This window comes from Panthera leo, chromosome B2, assembly GCF_018350215.1.
Source record: "Panthera leo isolate Ple1 chromosome B2, P.leo_Ple1_pat1.1, whole genome shotgun sequence".
NCBI lineage: Eukaryota > Metazoa > Chordata > Mammalia > Carnivora > Felidae > Panthera > Panthera leo.
Window position 1 is genome coordinate 104,641,680 of NC_056683.1, and position 26,256 is coordinate 104,667,935.

General features: G+C 38.2%; 1 protein-coding gene across 1 annotated transcript in view; it reads left to right on the top strand.

Moving 5' to 3' along the window:
• Positions 1 to 1,632: 1,632 nt before the first annotated feature.
• Positions 1,633 to 26,256, top strand: part of LOC122219143 (amine sulfotransferase-like) — a 41,945-nt gene continuing 17,321 nt past the window's right edge. The window contains exons 1-2 of the mRNA XM_042937381.1: positions 1,633 to 1,715; positions 5,514 to 5,666. Coding sequence (XP_042793315.1) covers positions 5,525 to 5,666 — 142 coding nt within the window. The 5' untranslated portion in view covers positions 1,633 to 1,715; positions 5,514 to 5,524. The remainder of the gene's footprint in view (positions 1,716 to 5,513; positions 5,667 to 26,256) is intronic.

Sequence of the window (26,256 nt, forward strand, 5' to 3'; positions counted from 1 at the left end):
TTAAATCCTTTTTGATCAGTTCATTAGCTGTTGTTATTTCCTGGAGATTCTTCTGAGGGAAATTCTTCCGTTTGGTCATTTTGGATAGTCCCTGGAGTGGTGAGGACCTGCAGGGCACTTCCCCTGTGCTGTGGTGTATAACTGGAGTTGGTGGGCGGGACCGCAGTCCGACCCGATGTCTGCCCCCAGCCCACCGCTGGGGCCACAGTCAGACTGGTGTGTGCCTTCTCTTCCCCTCTCCTAGGGGCAGGATTCACTGTGGGGTGGCGTGGCCCGTCTGGGCTACTTGCACACTGCCAGGCTTGTGGTGCTGGGGATCTGGCGTATTAGCTGGGGTGGGTAGGCAAGGTGCACGGGGGCAGGACGGGCAGGCTTAGCTCGCTTCTCCTTAGGTGATCCACTTCAGGAGGGGCCCTGTGGCAGCGGGAGGGAGTCAGATCCGCTGCCGGAGGTTTGGCTCCGCAGAAGCACAGAGTTGGGTGTTTGCGGGGAGCAAGTAAGTTCCCAGGCAGGAACTGGTTCTCTTTGGGATTTTGGCTGGGGGATGGGTGGGGGAGATGGTGCTGGCGAGCGCCTTTGTTCCCCGCCAAGCTAAGCTCTGCCGTCCGGGGGCTCAGCACCTCTCCCTCCCTTTGTCCTCCAGCCTTCCCGCTTTCTGAGCAGAGCTGTTAACTTATGACCTCCCAGACGCTAAGTTGCGCTTGCTGTCGGAACACAGTCCGTCAGGCACCTCCGCTTTTGCCAGCCAGACTCGGGGGCTCTGCTTGGCCGGCGAGCCGCCCCTCCGCCCCGGCTCCCTCCCACCAGTCCGTGGAGCGCGCACCTCCTCGCTGCCCTTCCTACCCTCTTCCGTGGGCCTCTCGTCTGCGCTTGGCTCTCGAGACTCCGTTCTGGTAATCCTCTGGCGGTTTTCTGGGTTCTTTAGGCAGGTGTAGGTGGAATATTGGTTTCAGGAGTAGAATTCAGCGATTCGTCCCCTTACATACAACACCCAGTGCTCATCATAACAAGTGCCCTCCTTAATACCCATCATTCATATATCCCATCTCCCACCCTTCTCCCTCCATCCATCTCAGTTTCTTCTCTATTGTTGAATCTCTATGGTTTAAACATTTTCTTAACAGTAATGATTACTTCAATAAAAGGGATTAAATCATTTCTTTGGATCAAATTTTTATTTAATGAAAGGTGACAATAGGACAGATGAAACCATGAATTCCAAAGTTACTGAGAGTAGTTCTAAATAAGAAACACAATCTACTTTTCCCAAATAAGGGTGAGAGGATATGTATTAGGAAGGACTTGAGTCCAGTTCCAAATCAGATAGTGTGCATGCAGTAACATCAACAGATGCCAAAGTTTGGTGATTTATCTTAGTATAAATGAGGAAATGTTTGTTATTCAGGAAGCACTAACAACAGAAGAGAAGCAGCATCTAAGGTCAACAACCCAAGTATATATAGAGGGAGTTTGAATAAATCTTAGGTGTTTATCCAGAGGCAGTTTGAATAAACCTTAGATGTTTATCGTTTAGGACCATTCTGTTCAGAAGACAAACTGGATAGAGTGTGGAACCTCTGAAAAAGAGGACACAAAACAGTACCTGAACAGCCAACCCCAGGACCTGTCATTCCCTCTGTGATACCACATCCCTATGTGGTATGAAGACCTCACCACTCACTCAACAGTGACAAAACTGAGGGGAATAATGGCAGGTAAACGGTGATTGGTAGTTACATGAGTATTACATTTGTGTCAAGCAAATTGTAGAATTATGGAAAGTCCCTAATCCTTCAAAATAAATGTATTTACTTCTTGCAGATGTGGATTTCTTGTCTCAACTTCTCAATTGTTCACACTACTCATATTCTCAATTTTGTTTCATAAGAAACAACACAAAGACTTAAAGACACCAATAGTAGTGCTATTGAAGTAGAGGCAACTCAATCCATTGTACTCCGGACTATGGCCATTAGAGTATCATGAATGGGACAGCAAGAAAATACATCTTTATTTTCTGGTATCACTCGAAAGCAGAGATTTTGAACCATGCCCAGCAGCTCTGAGTAGCACTGACCTGCTTGAACCATTTACCGTCCGTTATTTGTAGTAAATGCATCAGGGCTTCCCCCCAGTCATTTGGATGATCTGCTGGTTAGCATCAGCCTAATCCTTCCTTCTTAATGGGTTATTGATTCTGGGAGTTCTGCTAATGGGTGAATCCTTAAATCTCTTTGTGGAAATTTTAGTCTTTGTGTCTTTATCAGCAGCAACACAATTATTCTTCTCACTGGCATTTATATTAGAATTTAACACTTAATTTGAATGAACAAACTATTGGTGAGTAGTTTCATTCTTGATGGGGGTGAAAATCTTTTCACTTTTCCTTTCTAGGTTCTTTGATTGTTATGATAATTAAATTGACATAAGACAGATTAATAGGAGAAAAATGTAATGACATATGTATGGGAGACCCACAAAGCATGAAGAGTCAAAGACAGTATCGCAAGTGAGGTTTATTTGCCATCCTGAGCTAAGGAGAAGCAGGTGAAAGGGTTGAGAAAGGGAAATCACAGGAAATGCAAAGAACACATGTTGGATAAACAGAAGTGTGTCCTGCCATGTGGTTAGAGTCTTTCAGAAATAAAAAGTTATATGTGGTAGTAACTCTCTTTGTGGTACAGGCCGGTATCTAAATTCTTTTAGGCAGTTAAGGAAAATGTAAAAAGCTTTTGTGAGTCTGGGCGGCCTTAATTGCTCTCAGCAAAATAAAAAATTCCACCCGCCAAATTGGTGTTTTTAGGGGTGACTTCCTCTGCCCCCCCCCTCACTTCTCTGAACTGTACTAGTTATGCTGTTTTAGGTGTTTGGTGATTATATCAAACAGTAGGCCAAGTTATCAGCTCTTATATATGGAACAAAAATATACTATAACTCTTTGCTCTGATTTTCAATAAATTGAGCCAATACATGTTTCCAAGTACTTATTTAGATATTTAAGCACATATATGAAAGAAAGGTACAATTCACCATGATAGTAGTAAAAATATACTAGGATCTAATATGAGTAGAGTATGATGGTAGAATTATGTTTACTTCATGAAAAGATCAAGATGTTACAAGCTCATTGTTATTGTTTTGATCCCAAGACGTGGAATTGACTACTCTTAGGGAGCCACTGCTTCTTTATAATGGAAGTTAACATTAGAGCCCAATGGGTATGGATGTGTAAATTAGGTTGTTTCTTTGAACACAGGATGGCAAAGAGGAGACACCTTAAATAACTCTAGTGACAGAATAACTTACCTCCTCTCTCTTCCTCCACCCTTCCCTCTCTGGTCCCCCACTTCCTTCCCTGGATGTGAATTCTTATTGATGCTTACAACTAATTTGCAGCTTTCATGAATCTCCTTTGTAGAATTCCCCTGGAAAGCCATCTGGCCCTGGACTCTTGTGTTTTGTGGAGTTTTGATTACTAATTCTATTTCTTTACTGGTTATGGGTCTTTTCAAATTTTCTATGTCTTCCTGTTTCAGTTTTGGTAGTTAGTATGTTTTTAGTAATTTGTCCATTTCTTTCAGATTGCCAATTTTATTGGCGTATAATTGCTCATAATATTCTCTTATTTGTATTTTTGCTGTGTTGATTGTGATCCCTCCTCTTTCATTCTTGATTTTATTTATTTGGGTCCTTTTCTTTTTCTTTTTGATCAAACTGGCTAGGGGATTTATCAATTTTGTTAATTCTTTCAAAGAACCAGCTTCGGGTTTCATTGATCTGTTCTCATGTTTTTGTTTTTTGTTTGTTTTTTGTTTCTTTTGTTGTTTTTGTTTTTGTTTTGGTTTTGGTTTCAATAGCATTGATTTCTGCTCTAATCTTTATTATTTCCTGTCTTCTGCTGGTTTGGAGTTTTATTTGCTGTTCTCTTTCCAGTTCTTTAAGGTGTAATGTTAGATTTTGTATCTGAGTCCTTTCTTCCTTTTTAGGAAGGCTGGAATGCTACATACTTCCCTGTTAACACTGCCTTTGCCGCATCCCAGAGGTTTTGGGTTGTGGTGTTATCATTTACTTTGGTTTCCATATACTTTTTAATTTCCTCTTTAATTTCTTGGTTAACCCATTCATTCTTTAGTAGGATGTCCTTTAGTCTCCAAGTATTTGTTATCTTTCCTTATTTTTTCTTGTGGTTGATTTCAAGTTTCATAGCATTGTGGTCTGAAAATATGCATGTAGTATCTCAATCTTTTTGTACTTGTTGAAGGTGATGAATCTCCTTTGATAAGAGAGGCTGTCATTCCTAGTTTTTCTAGTAATAGTGTGACTGCAAAAATATTTTTTTAAGTTACTTACTTCCCTGTTTCTTAAAATGAGCCTTGGCCCAGGCTTCCTGGAATTGCTTTGAAAATTGTGTGATTCTGAAGGTCTTATTTTTTCAACTCTTCCTATGACTAACTATTTTGTGGAAATGGAAATAAAGGACACTTCAGAGTCATCTGGAAGAACCCCCAAGTCAAATAAAACCTCAGAGTTCATAGTATCAAAATAGATTTTTTCATAAGGCTACCTACAGATAATAATGAAAGGCAAAGTATACCCATCAATGATGACTCACAAAGTTTGGTTTGCACTTTCAGCATATGACCCATAATTTGAATGTTTTCTTCCATACTTACTTTGTGCCATTGTCCATTGGTCATTATGGACAATTTAATTGCTCACATGCAATTTCTCAGGCATTCTGGAATATATTCATGTCTATTAATTCATGCCTGTTCCACCCCAATTTACTCTAAGCAAGTCGCAAGTTAGGAAATAAAGCAAAGTTCAAATTAAAAGTTACCAAAAACCTTATGAATACATAACTCCCACCCAGAAAGTATATAAATAAAACTTGTACAAGCCTGCTAGAAGCTAAAATATTGTACTACAGTTCCAGAGGGATAAAAACTCAGCTGCTGAAGGAGTAGTGGGAGACAAATGTTTCTGAAGCCCATTCAAGTCCACTTTGTATATTCAATCTCTCTGTCTCTTCCAATATCTTTCTATGATTACATCTATCTATCTATCATCTATCTATCTATCTATCTATCTAATGTATATATGATTTCTGCTTTAGAGATATCTATCTATATGTGATTCTATCTATCTATCTATCTATCTAATCTATCATCTATTATCTATCTATGATTTCTGATTAAGAGCATTTTTTTTTGCAATTACATAATTATTTTTTCACTATTTCCCCTGTACCTACAGAAATGGAGCACACACACATAAAACTAAGACCTAGCCCATAAACACCTGGCTCCTGGGCATCAGACCAAACTCTACAGGTCTGGAATCTAGGATAGTAGCTTCCAGAGCCAGTAAGTTGTCAGTGTTTGTGAAGAAAACAAGAGATAAGCTTCTTCTCTCAGCATGTATATATATAGCCACCAACTGAAAATATGGAAAGGAAGACTGCATAAAATTTTACTGCATTTCTTCCAAATAATTTTGTCTGTTTTTTGTAGGTAACTGAAATATGGAAGATGCAGACTCATTTTTATTCAAATTTAAAGGATATCATTTTGGTCGTGAAGAACTTGATATTGGATTTATAGAAAATTTAGATGATTTTGTAATCAGAGAAAGTGATGTCTTCATTATTACATACCCCAAATCTGGTGAGTTCTGTATTCTAATAGCTAATCAAACAAATGAAATGATACTTGTATAATATTGGAATTCTGTCTTTTTACTAGTAGTATATACAGAGATAAACACTTGATGCATTAGATATTATAGTGTGAACTGAATTGAATATTCTATGAATTGAGATCTTTTACAACATAGCTGTAAGTTATTTTTTATTTGTACAAGAAAATGGAGAAAATATTGAAGTAGATAGATTGAAGACACCCTATCAAACACTAAATTGCTAAAGTGGCTGGGAAAGGACTCAGGAATATGTACCATTTAGGCAGCTACTTCAGACATATAGTTGAGCTGCATTTAATAGCCAAGTGCATGAGAAGGAAAATTAACTTATACTAATTACCATAGTGTGTAATAATCCCAAAGTATATGGGTCTTATTTTGTTATAGCACTCATATCAGGCTAATATATGTGTGTGTGTATATATGCATATATACCTATTTATGTGTGTATATACTTTCACAGCTATTCAAATTCTTTGCCAATGTTTTAAATGGATTTTTGTTATTTTTGTTATTTTCTTGTATGAGTTCTTGATATATTTTGGATATTGACCCTTTATTTGATAAACAATTTACAAATATTTCCCCTTTTAATAGGTTGCCTTTCCATTTTGTTGATAGTTTGCTGTACAGAAGCTTGTTAGTTTGATATTCTCCCACTTGCCTACTTTTGTTTTTGTTGAATTTGTTTTTGGTGTCATATCCCCACTCCCATAACAAAACCATTGCTAAGACCAATGTCTTATACCTCTGCTTTCTTCTAAGAGTTTTATGCTTCCAGGTCTTACATTCATATCTTTAAACTGTTCTGAGTTAACTTTTGTGTATGGTGTAAGAGAGTGGTTCAGTTTCATTCTTTTGCATGTGGCTCTCCAGTTTTCCCAGCACCATTTATTGAAGAGTCTATCCTATCCCCATAATATATTCTCATCTCCTTTGCCATAAATTAATTGACCATACAGATGTTGGTTAACATCTGCAATCTCTATTTTGTTCCATTGGTCAACCTGTCTTTTTTTCCTTTAATACCAGTATCATAGTGTTTTGGTTAGTATAACTTGGTAATATTAATTGAAACCAAGAAGTCTGATGCCTCAGGCTTTGTTCTATTTTCTCAAAATTGCTTTAGCTATTTGGGGTCTTGTATGCTTACAAACAAATTTTAGGACTGTTTGTTCTATTTCTGTGACAAATGACATTGTAGCATTGATAGGGATTGCACTGAATCTGTAGATCGCTTTGTGCAGTATGGACAATTTAACAATGTTGTTTCTTCTTATCCATGAGCATGGAATATTTTTTCATTTATTTGTGATTTCTAACATTTCTTCTAGTAGCGTCTTCTAGTTTTCAATGTACAAGTCTTTTACCTCCTTGGATAAATTTATTCCTACATATTTTTTTCTTTTTGATGCTATCATAAGTGAGATGTTTCTTAATTTCTCTGATAGTTTGTTGTTAGTATACATAAAGTAAACTTACAGGGCTCCTGGGCAGCATCCAACTCTTGATTTTGGCCTAGGTCATTATCTCACCGTTTGTGGGTTCCAGCCCTGCACTGGGCTGTGTGCTGAAAGTGCAGAGCCTGCTTGGGATTTTCTCTCCCTCTCTCTCTGCCCCTCCCCCACTCACACATGTGCATGCGCTCTCTCTCTTTAAAAAAATGAAAATAAACTTAACAAATTTAAAGGAAAAGAGATGCAACTTATATTTGCATTCTTATTTCATATCCTGCAATTTAACAACTTAATTGAATTTTTATTAGTTCTAACAGTGTTTTTGGTAGACTCTTTAGGTCTTCCTGTATATAATATCATGATCATCTGCAAATAGAGAGTTTTATTCTTCCTTTCTGTCTTGGATCCCTTTTATTTCTTTTCCTAGCCTAATTTCTGTTGCTATGATTTCCAATAAAATGAGTGAGAATGGGCATTCTAATCCTGGTTGTGATCTTAGATGAAGAGCTTTTGGTTGTTTATCATTGGGTATGATCCTGTGAACTTGTCATAATGGCACTTTGTAAGCTGAGGTATGTTTCTTCCATACCCGTTTTGTTGAGACTTTATATCATGAATGGATGTTCACTTTTGTCAAATGCTTTTTCTGCATTTATTGCAATGACAATAAGGTTTTGATGCTTCACATTTTGTTAATGTGGCACATCACACCGATTTGTGGATGTTGAACCATCCTGTATCCCTGGAATAAATAGTACTTGATAACTTTGTATTTTAGTGTATTTTTTTAGCTTCAATTTTTTCTAAAACTAGTTTTATTTCAATTCTAGTTGGTTAACATATAGTATAATATTAGTTTCAGGATTTAGTGATTCATCACTTAGACATAACAACTAGTGCTCATCACAAGTGCCCTCCCTGGTAACATCACCCATTGAACCCATCCCCTACCCACCTCCCTCCATCAATCCTGTTTGTTCTCTATAGTTAGGATTCTCTTATAATTTGATTCCCTTTTTTCCCTTCTCGTACATTCATCTGTTTTGCTTCCATATGAGTGAAATCATATGGTATTTGTGTTTCTTTCTCTCACTGACTTATTTTGCTTAGTATAATGCACTCTAGCTCCATTCACATCATTGCAAATGGCAAGATTTCCTTCTTTTTGATGGCTGAGTAATAATACATTGTGTGTGTGGGGAGAGGGTATATATACACACACACATATATATGTATATACATATGTATGTGTGTGTGTATATATACACACACACACACACACACACATTCATACACCACATCTTTATTTATTCAGAGGTTAATGGATACTTGAACTCTTTATGTAATTTTGCTATTGTTTGTAATGCTGCTATAAGCATTGGGATGTGTGTACACCTTCGATTCTGTATTTTTGTATGCTAGTAGTACAATTGCTGGAACTTAGAGTAGTGCTATTTTTAACTTTCTGAGGAGACTTCATACTATTTTCCAGAGTGGCTTCCCCAGTTTGTATTCCCACCAAGGATATAAGAGAGTTCTCATTTTTCTGTATTCTCACCAACATCTGTGTTTCCTGTGTTGTGCATTTTAGCCATTCTGACAGGTATGATGTGATATTTCATTGTGGTTTTGATTTTTATTATCCTGATGGTGAGTGATGTTGAGCATCTTTTCATGTGTTTCTTAGCCATCCAGATGTCTTCTTTGGGAAAATGTCTATTCATGTCTTCTGCCGATTTCTTAACTGGATTATTTGTTTTTTGGGTGTTGAGTTTGGAAAATTCTTTATAAACTTTGGATACTAACCCTTTATCCTATGTCATTTACACATATCTTCTCCTATTTTGTTGATTGTTTTGTTGATTGTTTCCTCCACTGTGCAGAAATTTTATCTTGATGAAGTCCCAATAGTTGAATTTTGATTTTGTTTTCCTTGACTCTCAGAGACGTATCTAGTAAATAGTTGCTGCAGCTGTGTCAAAGATATTGCTTATTGTGTTCTTCTCTAGGATTTTCTTTTTTTTTTTTTTTGTTCTCAGATTTAGGTCTTTTGTCCATTTCAAGCTTATTTTTAAAAAAAAAATTTTTTTTTCAACGTTTTTTATTTATTTTTCGGACAGAGAGAGACAGAGCATGAACGGGGGAGGGTCAGAGAGAGAGGGAGACACAGAATCGGAAACAGGCTCCAGGCTCCGAGCCATCAGCCCAGAGCCTGACGCGGGGCTCGAACTCACGGACCGCGAGATCGTGACCTGGCTGAAGTCGGACGCTTAACCGACTGCGCCACCCAGGCGCCCCAATTTCAAGCTTATTTTTGTGTATGGTGTATGAAAGAGGTCCAATTTCATTCTTCTGTTTGTTGATTTCCAGTTTTCTGAATACCAATTGTTGAAGAGATTGTCTTTTCTTCCCCAGTGGGTATTCTTTCCTGCTTTGTTGAAGATTAGTTGACAATAAAGTTGTGAGTCCATTTCTGGGTTTTCTATTCCATTCCATTGATATGTGTATCTGTTTTTGTGCCAATATGATACTTTTGTGCTCACTACAGCTTTGTAATACCACTTGAAGACTGGAATAATGATGCCTCCAACTCTGTTTTCTTTTTCATTACTGCTTCAGCTATTCAGGGACTTTTGTCATTCCATTCAAATTTTTGGTTCATTTGTTGTACCTCTGTGGAAACTGCTCATGGTATTTTGATAAGGATTGCATTTATGTATAGATTGCTTTGGGTAGTATAGACATTTCATCAATTTTTGTTCTTCCAGTCCATGAGCATAGAATGCTTAGATATTTCTTCCTATCATCTTCAATTTCTTTCATAAGTGTTCTATATTTTTAGATCCTTTACCTCTTTGATTAGGTTTATTTCTTGGTATCTTATAGGTCTTGGTGCCATTGTAAAGGGATAAATCCTTGGTTTCTCTTTCTGCTGCTTCATTATTGGGATATAGAGATGCAATCGATTTCTGTACATGGATTTTATATCCTGTGACTTTGCAGAATTCATGTATCAGCTCTAGCAGTTGTTTGCTGGAGTCTTTTGAGTTTTCCTTATAGAGAATCATGTCATGTGCAAATAATAAAAGTTCGACTTCTTCCTTGCCATATAAGATATATTTTATTTCTTTCTATTGTCATTGCTGAGGCTAGGACTTCTAGTATTATGTTAAAAAACAATGGTGAGTGTGGATCTCTTTCTTGTTCCTGACCTTACAGGAAAAACTCTCAGTTTTTCACCATTGAGGATTATATTAGCTTTGGGTCTTTCATATATGCCTTTATAATGTGGAGCTATGTTCCCTCTATCCCTACTTTGTTGAGGGGTTTTATCATGAAGGATGTTATACTTGATCAGATGCTTTTTTCTAGATCTATTGTGGGGATCATATGATTCTTGTCTTTCTTTTAGTAATGTAATATATCACATTGATTGATTTGCAAATATTGAACCACCTTTGCAGCCCTGGTTAAATCCCACTTGATTGTGGTGAGTGGTTCTTCTAATGTACTGTTGGCTTCAATTTGCTAGTATCTTGTAGAGAATTTTTGCAACCATGATCATTAGGGATATTGGCCTGTAATTCTCTTTTTTAGTGGGGTCTTTATCTGGTTTTGTACATGTGCTGCTGAAGTGAGAACTGTCTGGTTTTGGAATCAAGGTAAATCTGGCCTCATAGAATGAGTTTGGAAGTTTTCCATCCATTTTTATTTTGGGGGACAGTTTAATAAGAACAAGTATTGACTGCTTGGAGAGGCTTCTGGGAAGATGGCGGCATAGGAGGACGCTGGGCTCACTGCGTCCTGCGGATCAGTTGGATTCCACCCACACCTACCTAAATAACCCAGAAAATCACCAGAGACTAGCAGAATGGATTCTCCAGAGCCAAATGTAGACAAGAGGCCCATGGAAGAGGGTAGGAAGAGTGGAGAGGTGGTGCATGCTACACGGACTGGCGGGAGGGAGCCAGGGCGGAGGGGCAGCCCAAGGGCAAAGCAGAGCCCCCAAGTCTGGCTTGCAAAAGCGGAGGGGCCAGATGGAGTGTGTTCGGACAGCAAGCGGGACTTAACATCTGGAAGGTTATAAGTTAACAGATCTGCTTGGAGAGCGGGAGGGCTGGAGGACAATGGAGGGAGAGTTGTTGAGCCCCAGACGACAGAGTGCAGCTTGGCGGGGAACAAAGGCGCTCACTAGCACCATCTCCCTCGCCCATCCCCAGCCAAAATCCCAAAGGGAACCAGTTCCCCTCATGAAACTTGCTTGCACCACGCAAACACCCAATGCTGTGCTTCTGCAGATCCATCCCTCCAGCAGGTCTGACTCACTCCCAGTGCTGCAGGGCCCCTCCCAAAGCGGATCTCCAAAGGATAAGTGAGCTGAGCCTGCCCCTCCCGCCCCTGTGCACCTTGCCGATCTACCCCAGCTAACACGCCAGATCCCCAGCACCACAAGCCTGGCAGTGTGCAAGTAGCCCAGATGAGCCATGCCACCCCACAGTGAATTCCGCCCTTAGGAGAGGGGAAGAGAAGGTGCACACCAGTCTGACTGTAGACCCAGAGTGGGCTGGGGGCAGACATCAGGTCTGACTGCGGCCCCATCCACCAACGCAAGTTATTCAAGACAGCACAGGGGAAGTGCCCTGCAGTTCTGACCACTCCAGGGACTATCCAAAATGACGAAACGGAAGAATTCCCCTCAAAAGAATCTCCAGGAAATAACGACAGCTAACGAACTGATCAAAAACGATTTAAACAATATAACAGAAAGTGAATTTAGAATAATAGTCATAAAATTAATCGCTGGGCTTGAAAACAGTATAGAAGACAGCAGAGAATCTCTTGCTACAGAGATCAAGGGACTAAGGAACAGCCAGGAGGAGCTAAAAAATGCTATTAATGAGCTGCAAAATAAAATAGAGATGACCACAGCTCAGATTGAAGAGGCAGAGGAGAGAATAGGTGAACTAGAAGGTAAAATTATGGAAAAAGAAGAAGCTGAGAAACAGAGAGATAAACAAATCCAGGAGTATGAGGGGAAAATTAGAGAACTAAGTGATGCACTAAAGAGAAATAATATACACATAATTGGTATTCCAGAGGAGGAAGAGAGAGGGAAAGGTGCTGAAGGTACACTTGAAGAAATAATAGCTGAGAACTTCCCTGATCTGGGGAAGGAAAAAGGCATTGAAATCCAAGAGGCACAGAGAACACCCTTCAGACATAACTTGAATCGATCTGCACGACATATCATACTGAAACAGGCAAAATACAAGGATAAAGAGAAAATTCGGAAAGCAGCTAGGGATAAACGTGCTCTCTATATAAAAGGAGACCTATAAGACTCGTGACAGATCTCTCTACTGAAACTTGGCAGGCCGGAAAGGAATGGCAGGAAATCTTCAATGTGATGAACAGAAAAAAATATGCAGCCGAGAATCCTCTATCCAGCAAATCTGTCATTTAGAATAGAAGGAGAGATAAAGGTCTTCCCAAACAAATAAAAACTGAAGGAATTCATCACCACTAAACCAGCCCTACAAGAGATCCTAAGGGGGATCCTGTGAGACAAAGTACCAGAGACATCGCTACAAGCATAAAACATACAGACATCACAATGACTCTAAACCCATATCTCTCTATAATAACACTGAATGTAAATGGATTAAATGCGCCAACCATAAGACATAGGGTATCAGAATGGATAAAAAAACAAGACCCATCTATTTGCTGTCTACAAGAGACTCATTTTATGCCTGAGGACACTTTCATATTGAAAGTGAGGGGATGGAGAACTATTTATCATGCTACTGGAAGTCAAAAGAGAGCTGGAGTAGCCATACTTATATCAGACAAACTAGACTTTAATTAAAGGCTATAACAAGAGATAAAGAAGGGCATTATATAATAATTACAGGGTCTATCCATCAAGAAGAACTAACAATTATAAATGGTTATGTGCCGAATACGGGAGCCCCCAAATATATAAAACAATTACTCACAAACGTAAGCAACCTTATTGACAAGAATGTGGTAATTGCAGGGGACTTTAATATCCCACTTACAACAATGGATAGATCATCTAGACACATGGTCAATAAAGACACAAGGGCCCTGACTGGTACATTGGATCAGATGGACTTGACAGATATATTTAGAACTCTGCATCCCAAAGCAACAGAATATACTTTCTTCTCGAGTGCACATGGAACATTCTCCAAGATAGATCATATACTGGGTCACAAAACAGCCTTTCATAAGTATACAAGAATTGAGATCATACCATGCATACTTTCAGACCTCAATGCAATGAAGCTTGAAATCAACCACAGGGAAAACTCTGGAAAACCTCCAAAAGCATGGAAGTTAAAGAACACCCTACTAAAGAATGAGTGGGTCAACCAGGCAATTAGAGAAGAAATTAAAAAATATATGGAAACAAACGAAAATGAAAATACAACAATCCAAATGCTTTGGGATGCAGCGAAGGCAGTCCTGAGAGGAAAATACATCGCAATCCAGGCCTATCTCAAGAAACAAGAAAAATCCCAAATACAAAATCTAACAGCACACCTAAAGGAAATAGAAGCAGAACAGCAAAGGCAGCCTAAACCCAGCAGAAGAAGAGAAATCATAAAGATCAGAGCAGAAATAAACAATATAGAATCTAAAAAAACTGTAGAGCAGATCAACGAAACCAAGAGTTGGTTTTTTGAAAAAATTAACAAAATTGACAAACCTCTAGCCAGGCTTCTCAAAAAGAAAAGGGAGATGACCCAAATAGATAAAATCATGAATGGAAATGGAATTATTACAACCAATGCCTCAGAGATACAAACAATTATCAGGGAATACTATGAAAAATTATATGCCAACAAATTGGACAACCTGGAAGAAATGGACAAATTCCTAAACACCCACACGCTTCCAAAACTCAATCAGGAGGAAATAGAAAGCTTGAACAGACCCATAACCAACGAAGAAATTGAATCAGTTTTCAAAAGTCTCCCAACAAATAAGAGTCCAGGACCAGATGGCTTCCCAGGGGAGTTCTACCAGACATTTAAAGCAGAGATAATACCTATTCTTCTCAAGCTATTCCAAGAAATAGAAAGGGAAGGAAAACTTCCAGACTCATTCTATGAAGCCAGTATTACTTTGATTCCTAAACCAGACAGAGACCCAGTAAAAAAAGAGAACTACAGGCCAATATCCCTGATGAATATGGATGCAAAAATTCTCAATAAGATACTAGCAAATCGAATTCAACACCATATAAAAAGAATTATTCACCATGACCAAGTGGGATTCATTCCTGGGTTGCAGAGCTGGTTCAACATTCCCAAATCAATCAACGTGATACATCACATTAATATAAGAAAAGATAAGAACCATATGATCCTGTCAATCGATGCAGAAAAAACATTTGACAAAATTCAGCATCGTTTCTAAATAAAAACCCTTGAGAAAGTCGGGATAGAAGGAACATACTTAAAGATCATAAAAGCCATTTATGAAAAGCCCACAGCTAACATCATCCTCAACGGGGAAAAACTGAGAGCTTTTTCCCTGAGATCAGGAACACGACAGGGATGCCCACTCTCACCGCTGTTGTTTAACATAGTGTTGGAAGTGCATCAGCAATCAGACAACAAAAGGAAATCAAAGGCATCCAAATTGGCAAAGATGAAGTCAAGCTTTCACTTTTTGCAGATGACAAGATATTATACATGGAAAATCCGATAGACTCCACCAAAAGTCTGCTAGAACTGATACATGAATTCAGCAAAGTCGCAGGATACAAAATCAATGTACAGAAATCAGTTGCATTCTTATACACTAATAATGAAGCAACAGAAAGACAAATAAAGAAACTGATCCCATTCACAATTGCACCAAGAAGCATAAAATACCTAGGAATAACTCTAACCAAAGATGTACAAGATCTGTATGCTGAAAACTATAGAAAGCTTATGATGGAAATTGAAGAAGATATAAAGAAATGGAAAAACATTCCATGCTCATGGGTTGGAAGAATAAATATTGTTAAAATGCCAATACTACCCAAAGCTATCTACACATTCAATGCAATCCCAATCAAAATTGCGCCAGCATTCTTCTCGAAACTAGAACAAGCAATCCTAAAATTCATATGGAACCACAAAAGGCCCAGAATAGCCAAAGTAATTTTGAAGAAGACCAAACCAGGAGGCATCACAATCCCAGACTTTAGCCTCTACTACAAAGCTGTAATCATCAAGACAGCATGGTATTGGCACAAAAACAGACACATAGACCAATGGAATAGAATAGAAACCCCAAAAATAGACCCACAAAAGTATGGCCAACTCATCTTTGACAAAGCAGGAAAGAATATCCAATGGAAAAAAGACAGTCTCTTTAACAAATGGTGCTGGGAGAACTGGACAGCAACATGCAGAAGAATGAAACTAGACCACTTTCTTACACCATTCACAAAAATAAACTCAAAATGGATAAAGGACCTGAATGTGAGACAGGAAACCATCAAAACCCTAGAGGAGAAAGCAGGAAAAGACCTCTCTGACCTCAGCCACAGCAATTTCTTACTTGACACATCCCCAAAGGCAAGGGAATGAAAGCAAAAATGAACTATTGGGACCTCATGAAGATAAAAAGCTTCTGCACTGTAAAGGAAACAACCAACAAAACTAAAAGGCAACCGACAGAATGGGAAAAGATATTTGCAAATGACATATCGGACAAAGGGCTAGTATCCAAAATCTATAAAGAGCTCACCAAGCTCCACACCACAAAACAAATAATCCAGTGAAGAAATGGGCAGAAAACATGAATTGACACTTCTCTAAAGAAGACATCCAGATGGCCAACAGGCACATGAAAGATGCTCAACGTCACTCCTCATCAGGGAAATACAAATCAAAACCACACTCAGATATCACCTCACGCCAGTCAGAGTGGCCAAAATGAACAAATCAGGAGACTATAGATGCTGGCGAGGATGTGGAGAAACAGGAACCCTCTTGCACTGTTGGTGGGAATGAAAACTGGTGCAGCCCCTCTGGAAAACAGTGTGGAGGTTCCTCAAAAAATTAAATTAAAAATAGACCTACCCTATGACCCAGCAGTAGCACTGCTAGGAATTTACCCAAGGGATACAGGAGTACTGATGTATAGGGGCACTTGTACCCCAATGTTTATAGCAGCATTCTCAACAATAGCCAAATTGTGGAAAAAGCCTAAATGTCCATCAACTGATGAATGGATAAAGAAATTGTGGTTTATATACACAATGGAGTACTACATGGCAATGAGAAAGAACGAAATATGGCCCTTTGTAGCAACGTGGATGGAACTGGAGAGTGTGATGCTAAGTGAAATAAGCCATACAGAGAAAGACAGATACCATATGTTTTCACTCTTATGTGGATCCTGAGAAACTTAACAGAAACCCATGGGGGAGGGGAAGGAAAAAAAATGAGGTTAGAGTGGGACAGAGCCAAAGCATAAGAGACTCTTAAAAACTGAGAACAAACTGAGGGTTTATGGTGAGGTGGGAGGGAGGAAAGGGTAGGTGATGGGCATTGAAGAGGGCATCTTTTGGGATGAGCACTGGGTGTTGTATGGAAACCAATTTGACAGTAAATTTCATATATTAAAAAAAAAGAAAGAAGAACAAGTATTAACTCTTCTATAAATGTTTGGTAGAAATCCCCCTGTGAAGCCATCTGACCCTGGACTTTTGTTTGTTGGGAGATTTTTGGTTACTGTTTCAATTTCATTGTTGGTAATGAGTATGTTCAAGTTTTCTATTTCTGATTCAGTTTTGGTAGTTTGTGAGTTTCTAGGAACTTACCCATTTCTTCCAGATTGCCCAATTTGCTGGCATATGATTTTTCATAATATTCTCTTATAATTGTTTTTATTTCTGAGGTGTTGGTTGTGATCTTTCTCATTCCTGATTTTATTTATTTGATTCCTTTGTCTTTTCTTTCTGATAAGTCTGGCTGGACTTATCTGGGTTTATCAATTTTATTAACTTTCAAAGAATCAGGTGTTATTATCAGTTCTACTGTTTTTTATTGTTTCTTTGTTTGTTTCTATATAATTTATTTCTGCTCTAATCTTTATTATTTACTTTCTTCTGCTTGCTTTAGGCTTTATTTGTTGTTCTTTTTCTAGATTCTTTAGGCATAAACTTAGGCTGCATATGTGAGATTTTTCTTGCTTCTTGAAGTAGACCTGTGCATATACTTACATCATATGTCTGCTTGTGCTGCATCCCAAAGTTTTGGGGCCATGATGCTTTCATTTTCATTTGTTTCTATGTATTTGTAGAATTCCTTTTTTGGGGTGTCTTTGTGGCTCAGTCAGTTAATCGTCCAACTCTTGATTTTAGCTTAGGTCATTTTCTCATGGTTCATGAGATCGAGCCCTGCATTAGGCTGTGTGCTGACAGTGCAGAGCCTGCTTGGGATTTTCTCTTTCCCTCTCTCTCTGCTCTTCCTCCACTTGGTCACACACATACACATGCATGAGCCTTCTGTCTCTCAAAATAAATGAATAAACTTGCTCAAATTTTTGTCCTTAATTTCCTGGTTGGCCCATTGATTCTTTAGCAAGATGTTCTTTGACCTCCATGTATTTGTGGTCTTTCAAAATTTTTTCTTATGGTTGACTTCAAGTTTCATAGCATTGTGGTCTGAAAATATGAATGGTATGATCTCAATCCTTTTGTACTTGTTGAGGTCTGATTTGTGACCTAGTATGTCATCTATATTGGAGAATGTCCAATGTGTGCTCAAAAAGAATGTGATTCTGCTGCTTTTTGATAAAATGTTCTGAATGCATCTGTTTAAGTCCATATGTTCCAGTGTGTCACTGAAAGTTATTGTTTCCTTGTTGATTTTCTGCTTGGATGATCTGTCCATTGATCTAAGTGGGGTATTAAAGTCCTCTAGTATTATTGTATTATAATCAATGTGTTATTTATGTCTGTTATTAATTGTTTTATATATTTTGGAGTTTCCAACTTGGGGGCATAAATATTTATAATTGTTAGATCTTTTGTTGGATAGACCCTTTTGTTATGGTATAGAGCCCTTCTTCATCTCTTCTTACAGTCTTTGTTTTTCTGATATAAGTATTGCTACTCTGGCTTTCTTGTAACTTCTGTTTGCATAATGGATGGTTTTCAATCTGCAGGTTTCTTTAGGTCTAAAATGAGTCTCTTATAGGCAGCATAAAGATGGGTTTGTTTTTGCTGTTGTTGTTTTTAATTCAGTGTGACACCCTATTTCTTTTGACTGGAGCATTTAGTCAATTTACATTCAGAGTGATTACTGATAGATATAAATTTAGTGCCATTTTACTACATGCTACACTGTTGTATCTGAAAATTTTCTCTGGTCCTTACTAGTATTTATTGCCTTTTGTCTTTCTTTCCCACTCAAAGAATCCCCCATTAATATATCTTGCAGCTCTGGTTTAGTGGTCAGAAACTCGTTTACTTTCTGTTTGGGAAATTCTTTATCTCTCCTTTTGTTCTGAATACTGGATAGAGTATTCGTGGATGCATATTTTTTCCATTCAACACATTGAATATATCATGCCATTCCCTTCTGGGGTGCCAAGTTTTTATGGAGAGCTGTGCTACTAATTTTCTTTGTCTTCTCTTGTAAGATAAGGAATTCTTTTGTCTTGCTGCTTTTAGGATTTTTCTTTATATTTTCCAAGTTTGACTATGATATTTGTTTTTAATTTTTTTAAATATTTATTTCCTTTGAGAGAGAAAGATAGAGATAGAGAGAGAGAGCGAGCACAAGCTCTGGGGAGGGGCAGAGAGAGAGAGGGAGAGAGAAACCCAAGCAGGCTCTGGGCTGTCAGTGCAGAGTCCCATGCGGGTTTGATCTCACAAACTGTGAGGTCATCACTTGAACTGAAATAAAGGAGTTGGATGCTTAACCAACTGAGCCACCCAGGCACCCCAACTATGATATGTCTTGGTGTTGGCTTGCTTTTGCTGATTTTTATGGAAGTTCTCTGTGCTTCCTAGATTTGGATATCTCTTTCCTTCCCCAGGTTAAGGAAGTTTTCAGCTATAATTTCCTCAAATAAACCTTTTGTTCCCCTTTCCTTCTCTTCTTCCTCTGAGGCTGCTATGATATGAATATTATTATAATTTATGGAGTTACTGAATTCCCTAAGTCTACATTCATGATCTAATATTTTTCTTTCCCTCTTCTTTTCAGCTTCAGGATTTTCCATAATTTTATGTTCTCTATCACTTATTCATTCCTCTGCTTCTTCCATCCTTATAGTCATTACAATCAGTTCGTTTCGAATCTTGGTTATGCATTTTTCATTTTTGCTTGACAAGTTTTTAGGTCTTTAATCTCTGTGGTAAGGAATTCCCTGCTGTCTTCTATGTTTTTCTCATGCCCAGCTGGTATCATTGTAATTATTGCTTTAAATTCTGGAACATGAATATTATATCTGTCTCAGTGAGATCAGTGGCCATTAACTTTTCTTGTTCTATCTTTTAGGATGAATTCTCCTGTCTTGGCATTTTTAAATTTATTTTATTAACGTTGATTTATTTTTTGGGGGGGGGTGGGGAGAGAGAGAATGAGACAGAGAGAGAGAAAGAAAGAAAGAAAGAAAGAAAGAAAGAAAGAAAGAGAAAGAAGGAAAGAAAGAGGGAGTGGATAAAGAGAAGCTGAACACAGGTATTTGAACTTTTGAATCTCTGCAGAGATTTTTGCATCATACTGTTGAATCTCTGCAAAAATGTGGCATGATTGGTACCCGTCCCAAAGCTGTGATACCACCTGAAGACACAGTGTCTGTCAACTGGGAAAGGTGGAAGTATATAAGCAACCTTTTTAGAGCTTCCTAACAGTGGATTTTCATTGAGTTTGAGCTCCAGCTGTGGTAATACGTAGGCACATGTGGTCGTGGTCCTCCCTGGGCAACACTGGAGGACTACAACCACCAATATGAAGGTAGTGGGAGGACCAAATGAGGTGCATACCACCTGCCCCTGCCAGCAAAGCATGTGTGCCAAAGAGTGATCTTGCTCACCATGTGCTGCTGATTAGCATGGATTATTATTTTTTTTAAATATAATTTATTGTCAAATTGTCTTCCATACAACACCCAGTGTTGTTGGCTCATCTCAGCAAGTGCCCTCCTAAATGCCCATCACCCACTTTCTCCTATCCCCCATCCCCCATCAACCCTCATTTTTTTCTCTGTATTTAGAGTCTCTTATGGCTTGCTTCCCTCCCTCTCTGTAATTTTTTTCCCCATTCCCCTCTCCCATGGTCTTCTGTTATGTTTCTCAAGATCGACATATGAATGAAAACATATGATATCTGTCTTTCTCTGACTGACTTATTTCGCTTAGCCTAGTACCCTCCAGTTCCAACCACGTTGCTGCAAATGGCCAGATTTCATTCTTTCTCATTGCCAAGTAGTATCATGTTGTATATACATAAACCACATCTTCATTATCCATTCATCAGTTGATGAGCATTTAGGCTCTTTCCATAATTTGGCTATTGGTGAAAGTGCTTCTATAAACATTGGGGTACATGTGCCCCTATGCATCAGCACTCCTGTATCCCTTCGGTACATTCCTAGTAGTGCTATTTCTGGGTCATACAGTAGTTGATTTTTACTTTTTTGAGGAACCTCCACACTGTTTTCCAGAGTGGCTGCACCAGTTTGCATTCCTACCAGCAGTACAAGAAGGTTCCCGTTTCTCCACATCCTCGCCAGCATCTATAGTCTTCAATTTGATCATTTTAGCCGGTGTGAGGTGGTATCTCAGTGTGGCTTTGATTTGTATTTCCCTATGATGAGTGATGTTGAGCTTTGTTTCATGTCTCTGTTGGCCACTTCTTTGGAAAATTGTCTATTCATGTTTTCTGCCCATTTCTTCACTGGAGTATTTGTTTTTTTGAATGATGATTTTGTTAAATTCTTTATAGATTTTGGATACTAACACTTTATCCTATATGTCATTTCCAAATATCTTTTCCCATTCTGTCAGTTGCCTTTTAGTTTTGTTGATTGTTTCCTTTGTAGTGCAGAAGACTTTTATCTTGATGAGGTCCCAATAGTTCATTTTTGCTTTTAACTCCCTTGCCTTTGGAGATGTGTCAAGTAAAAAATTGCTGTGGCTGAGGTCAAGGAGGTTGTTGCCTGCTTTCTCCTCTAGGGTTTTGATGGTTTCCTATATCACATTTAGGTCTTTCATCCATTCTGAGTTTATTTTTGTGTATGGTGTAAGAAAGTGGTCTAGTTTCATTTTTCTGCATGTTGCTGTCCAGTTCTCCCAGCACCATTTGTTAAAGAGTCTTTTTTTCCATTGGATGCTGTTTCCTGCTTTGTCAAAGATGAGTTGTCCATACATTTGTGGGTTCAATTCTGGAGTCTCTATTCTACTCCATTGGTCTATGTGTCTGTTTTTGTGCCTATACCATACTGTCTTGATGATTGCAGCTTAGTAGTAGAGGCTAAGTCTAGAATTGTGATGCCTCCCACTTTGGTTTTCTTCTTCAATATTACTTTGGTTATTCGGGTTCTTTTGTGGTTCTATACAAATTTTAGGATTGTTTGTTCTAGCTTTGAGAAGAATGCTGGTACAATTTTTATTGGGATTGCATTGAATGTGAAGATTGTTTTGGGTCATATTGACATTTTAACAATATTTATTCTTTCAATCCATGAGCACAGAATGTTTTTCCATTTCTTTGTGTCTTCTTCAACTTCCTTCATAAGCTTTCTATAGTTTTTAGCATATAAATCTTTTACATCTTTGGTTAGATTTATTCCTAGGTATTTTATGGCTTGTGGTGCAATGTAAATGAGATCAGTTTCTGTATTTCTCTTTCTGCTGCTTCATTATTGGTGTATAAAAATGCAACTGATTTCTGTACAATGATTTTATACCCTCCGACTTTGCTGAATTCATGTATCAGTTCTACCAGATGGAGAACTTGTGGAGTCTGTCAGGTTTTCCATATACAGTATCATGTTGTCTGCAAAAAGTGAATGTTTGACTTCTTCTTTGCCAATTTTGATGCCTTTTATTTCTCTTTGTTGTCTGATTGCTGATGCTAGAACTTCCAACACTATGTTAAACAGCAGTGGTGAGAATGGACATGCCTGTCATGTTTCTGATCTCAGGCGGAAAGCTCTCAGTTTTTCCCCATTGAGGATGATATTAGCTGTGGGCTTTTCATAAATGGCTTTTATGATGTTTAAGTATGTTTCTTTTATCCTGAATTTCTTGAGGTTTTTATTAAGAAAGGATGCTATATTTTGTCAAATGCTTTTTCTGCATCGATTGAGAGGATCATATGGTTCTTATCTTTTCTTTTATTAATGTGATGTATCACATTGATTGATTTGTGACTAGTGAACCAGCCCTGCAGCCCAGGAATGAATCCCACTCAATCACAGTGAATAATTCTTTTAATATGCTGTTGAATTCAATTTGCTAGTATCTTGTTGAGAATTTTTGCATCCATGTTGATCAGGGATATTGGTCTGTGATCCTCCTTTTTTGTTGGGTCTCTGTCTGGTTTGGGAATCAAAGTAATGCTGGCTTCATAGCATGAATCTAGAAGTTTTCCTTTCATTTCAATTTTTTGAAACAGCTTGAAAAGGATAGGTATTAACTCTGATTTAAATGTCTGGTAGAATTCTCCAGGGAAGCCACCTGGTCCAGGACTTTTAATTTTTGGGAGATTTTTGATAACTGATTCAATTTCTTCACTAGTTATGGTTCTGTTTAAATTTTCTATTTCTTCCCGTTTGAGTTTTGGAAGTGTGTGGGTATTAGGAATTTGTCCATTTCTTCCATGTTGTCCAGTTTGTTGGCATATAATTTTTCATAGTATTCTCTGATGATTGCTTGTATTCCTGAGGGATTGGTTATAATAAATCCATTTTCATTCGTGGTTTTATCTATTTGGGTCCTCTCTCTTTTCTTTTTGAGAACCCTGGCTAGAGATTTATCAATTTTGTTTATGTTTTCAAATAACCAACTCTTAGTTTCATTGATCTGTTCTACTTTTTTTCTGAATTCTATATTGTTTATTTCTGCTTTGATCTTTATTACTTGACTTTGTATGCTGGGTTTGGGATGTCTTTGTTCTTCTGCTTCTAGTTCCTTTAGGTGTGCTGTTAGATTTTGTATTTGGGGTCTTTCTTGTTTCTTGAGATAGGCCTGGGCTGCAATGTATTTTCCTCTTAGGACTGCCTTTGCTGCATCCCAAAGGGTTTGGATTGTTGTGTTTTCATTTTCATTTGTTTCCATATATTTTTAAATTTCTTCTCTAATTGCCTGGTTGACCCATTCGTTCTTTAGTAGGATGTTCTTTAACCTCCATGCTTTTGGAGGTTTTCCATACTTTTTCCTGTCGTTGATTTCAAATTTCATAGCACTGTGATCTGAAAGTGTGCATGGTATGATCTCAATTCTTTTATATTTATTGAGGGCTGTTTTGTGACCCAGTATGTGATGTATCTTGGAAGATGTTCTATGTGCACTCAAGAAGAATGTGTATTTTGATGCTTTGGGCTGAAAAGCTCTGTATATATCTGTCAAGTCCATCTGGCCCAGTGTATCATTCAGGGCCATTGCTTCTTTACTGATTTCCTGCCTAGATGATCTGTCCATTCATGTAAGTGGAGTATTAAAGTCCCCTGAAATTACCACATTCTTACCAATGAGACTGACTATGCTTCTGAGTAATTGGTTTATATATTTGGGTGTTTTCAAATTTGGTGCATAGACAGTTATGATTATTAGCTCTTCCTCATGGATAGGCCTTGTAGTTATTATATAATGCCCTTCTTCATCTCTTGGTACAGACTTTAATTTAAAGTCTAGTTTGTCTGATATAAGTATGGTTATTCCAGCTTTCTTTTGACTTCCAATAGCATGATAGATAGTTCTCCATCCCCTCACTTTCAATCTGGTGTCCTCAGGTCTAAAATGGGTCTCTTGTAGACAGCAAATAGATGGGTCTTGTTTTTTTTTTAATCCATTCTGATACCCTATGTCTTTTGATTGGAGCATTTATTCCATTTACATTCAGTGTTATTATTGAAAAATACGGATTTAAAGTCATTGTGTTATCTGTAGGTTTCATGCTTGTAGTGATATCTCTGGTCCTTTGTGGTCTTTGCAACATTTCACTCACAGAGGACCCATAGGGTCTCTTGTAGGGTTGGTTTAGTGGTGATGAATTCCTTCAGTTTTTGTTTGTTTGGGAAAACCTTTTTCTCTCCTTCTACTCTGAATGATAGGCTTGGTGGATAAAGGATTCTTGGCTGCATATTTTTCCTGTTTATCACATTGAAGATTTCCTGCCATTCCTTTCTGGCCTGCCAAGTTTCAGTAGATAGGTCTGCTACTACCCTTATGTGTCTATCTTTGTATGTTAAAGCCCCGTTCATCCCTCGTTGCTTTCAGAATTCTCTCTTTATCCTTGTATTTTGCCAGTTTCACTATATGTCATGCAGAAGGTCAACCCAAGCTATGTCTAAAGGGAGTTCTCTGTGCCTCTTGATTTCAATGTCTGTTTCCTTCCCCAGATTGGGAAAGTTCTCAGCTATGATTTGTTCAAATACACCTTCAGCCCCTTTCTCTGTCTTTTTTTCTTCTGGAATTCCAATGATACAGGTATTGTTACGTTTGACTGAATCACTTACTTCTGTAATTCTCCTCTTGTGATCCTGGATTTTTTAAATCTCTCTTCTCAGCTACCTCTTTTTTCCATAATTTTATCTTCTAATTCACCAATTCCCCCCTTTGCCTCTTCAACCCGTGCTGTGGCCACCTCTGTTTTATTTTGTACCTCATTTATAGCATTTTTTAAAATTTATCATGACTATTTTTTAGTTCTTGGTCTCTGCAGCAATATATTCTCTGCTGTCTTCTGTGCTTTTTTCAAGCCCAGCGATTAATCTTATGACTATTATTCTAAATTCTTGTTCAGCTATATTGTTTATATCTGTTTTGGTCAATTTTTTAGCTGTCACTTTTCCCTGGGAATTCTTTTGAGGAGAGTTCCTCCATTTCATTATTTTGGCTAATTATCTGTCCCTTATGAGTTTGAAAATCTTGTTATGTGCTCAGCATCTGTGAGCACTGCTATATTAAAGGGGGGGTCATACACTGTCTAGGACTTGGCCCTTCAGGAGGTGTTTTTTGGAGAGTGTTACTTGCACTCTGTTATTGTGACTTTGGTTATTTCATTTCCCTCCTCACAGTGTTGTTTCGACCCTCCACCAGATGTGCTTTGATTTTTTCCTTGAAGTAGCCCTGGAAAGGAAAGCAAACAAACAAACAGAAAACAAAAACACACAAAGACACAAACACATCAAACAAACAAACAAACAAATAAACAAAAACAATCCCAAAGCAAGAAAACAGAAACACCAGCCACAAGAACAGGGTATAGGTGGTGCTGATGGAAGAGCACATACAAGGAGAAAAATGACTGGGATGGGGAAAAAGAAAAAAATAAACATTGACCAGGAAGAGAAACTAAAAGTCTTAATCCAGAGAGAGAGAGAGAAAGGAAAATATAGAAGCAGTGAGGAAAAAGAAATGAAGATAAAGTTACCCAGACAGAAATTATGCAGGTGATTATTCCAGAGAAAGGGAAAGAAAAGTAAGAAGGAGGTGTAGAACAAGTATCAAGAGAATGGATTAAATGTCTGCTTGAACAAACCAACAACCAGAGTAACCAGCCTAGTGGAGGGAAGAGATAAGAAGGAGAAAAGGAAGGAAGAATATATCTATATAACAAGAATTGTCCTAGAATTAATCCAGGCAATGAGCAACACTGGTCTGGAGGAGGGGGCCATCGGGTTCCTCAGTGTCTATCCCCGCTCCAGTAGAATGCAGTGACCTATTGTGGAAGGCTGTGGCTTGGTATAGGCAGGCCCTGCCTCTACTGTGGGCCCAGGAGAGCTATCCCAGAGGCCCCACCTTGGGATGACACCCACTTATTCTGTGACAAACGTCCACTCTAATAGGAATTAAGAGAATCAATCATCATAAGAATTTTTTACATCC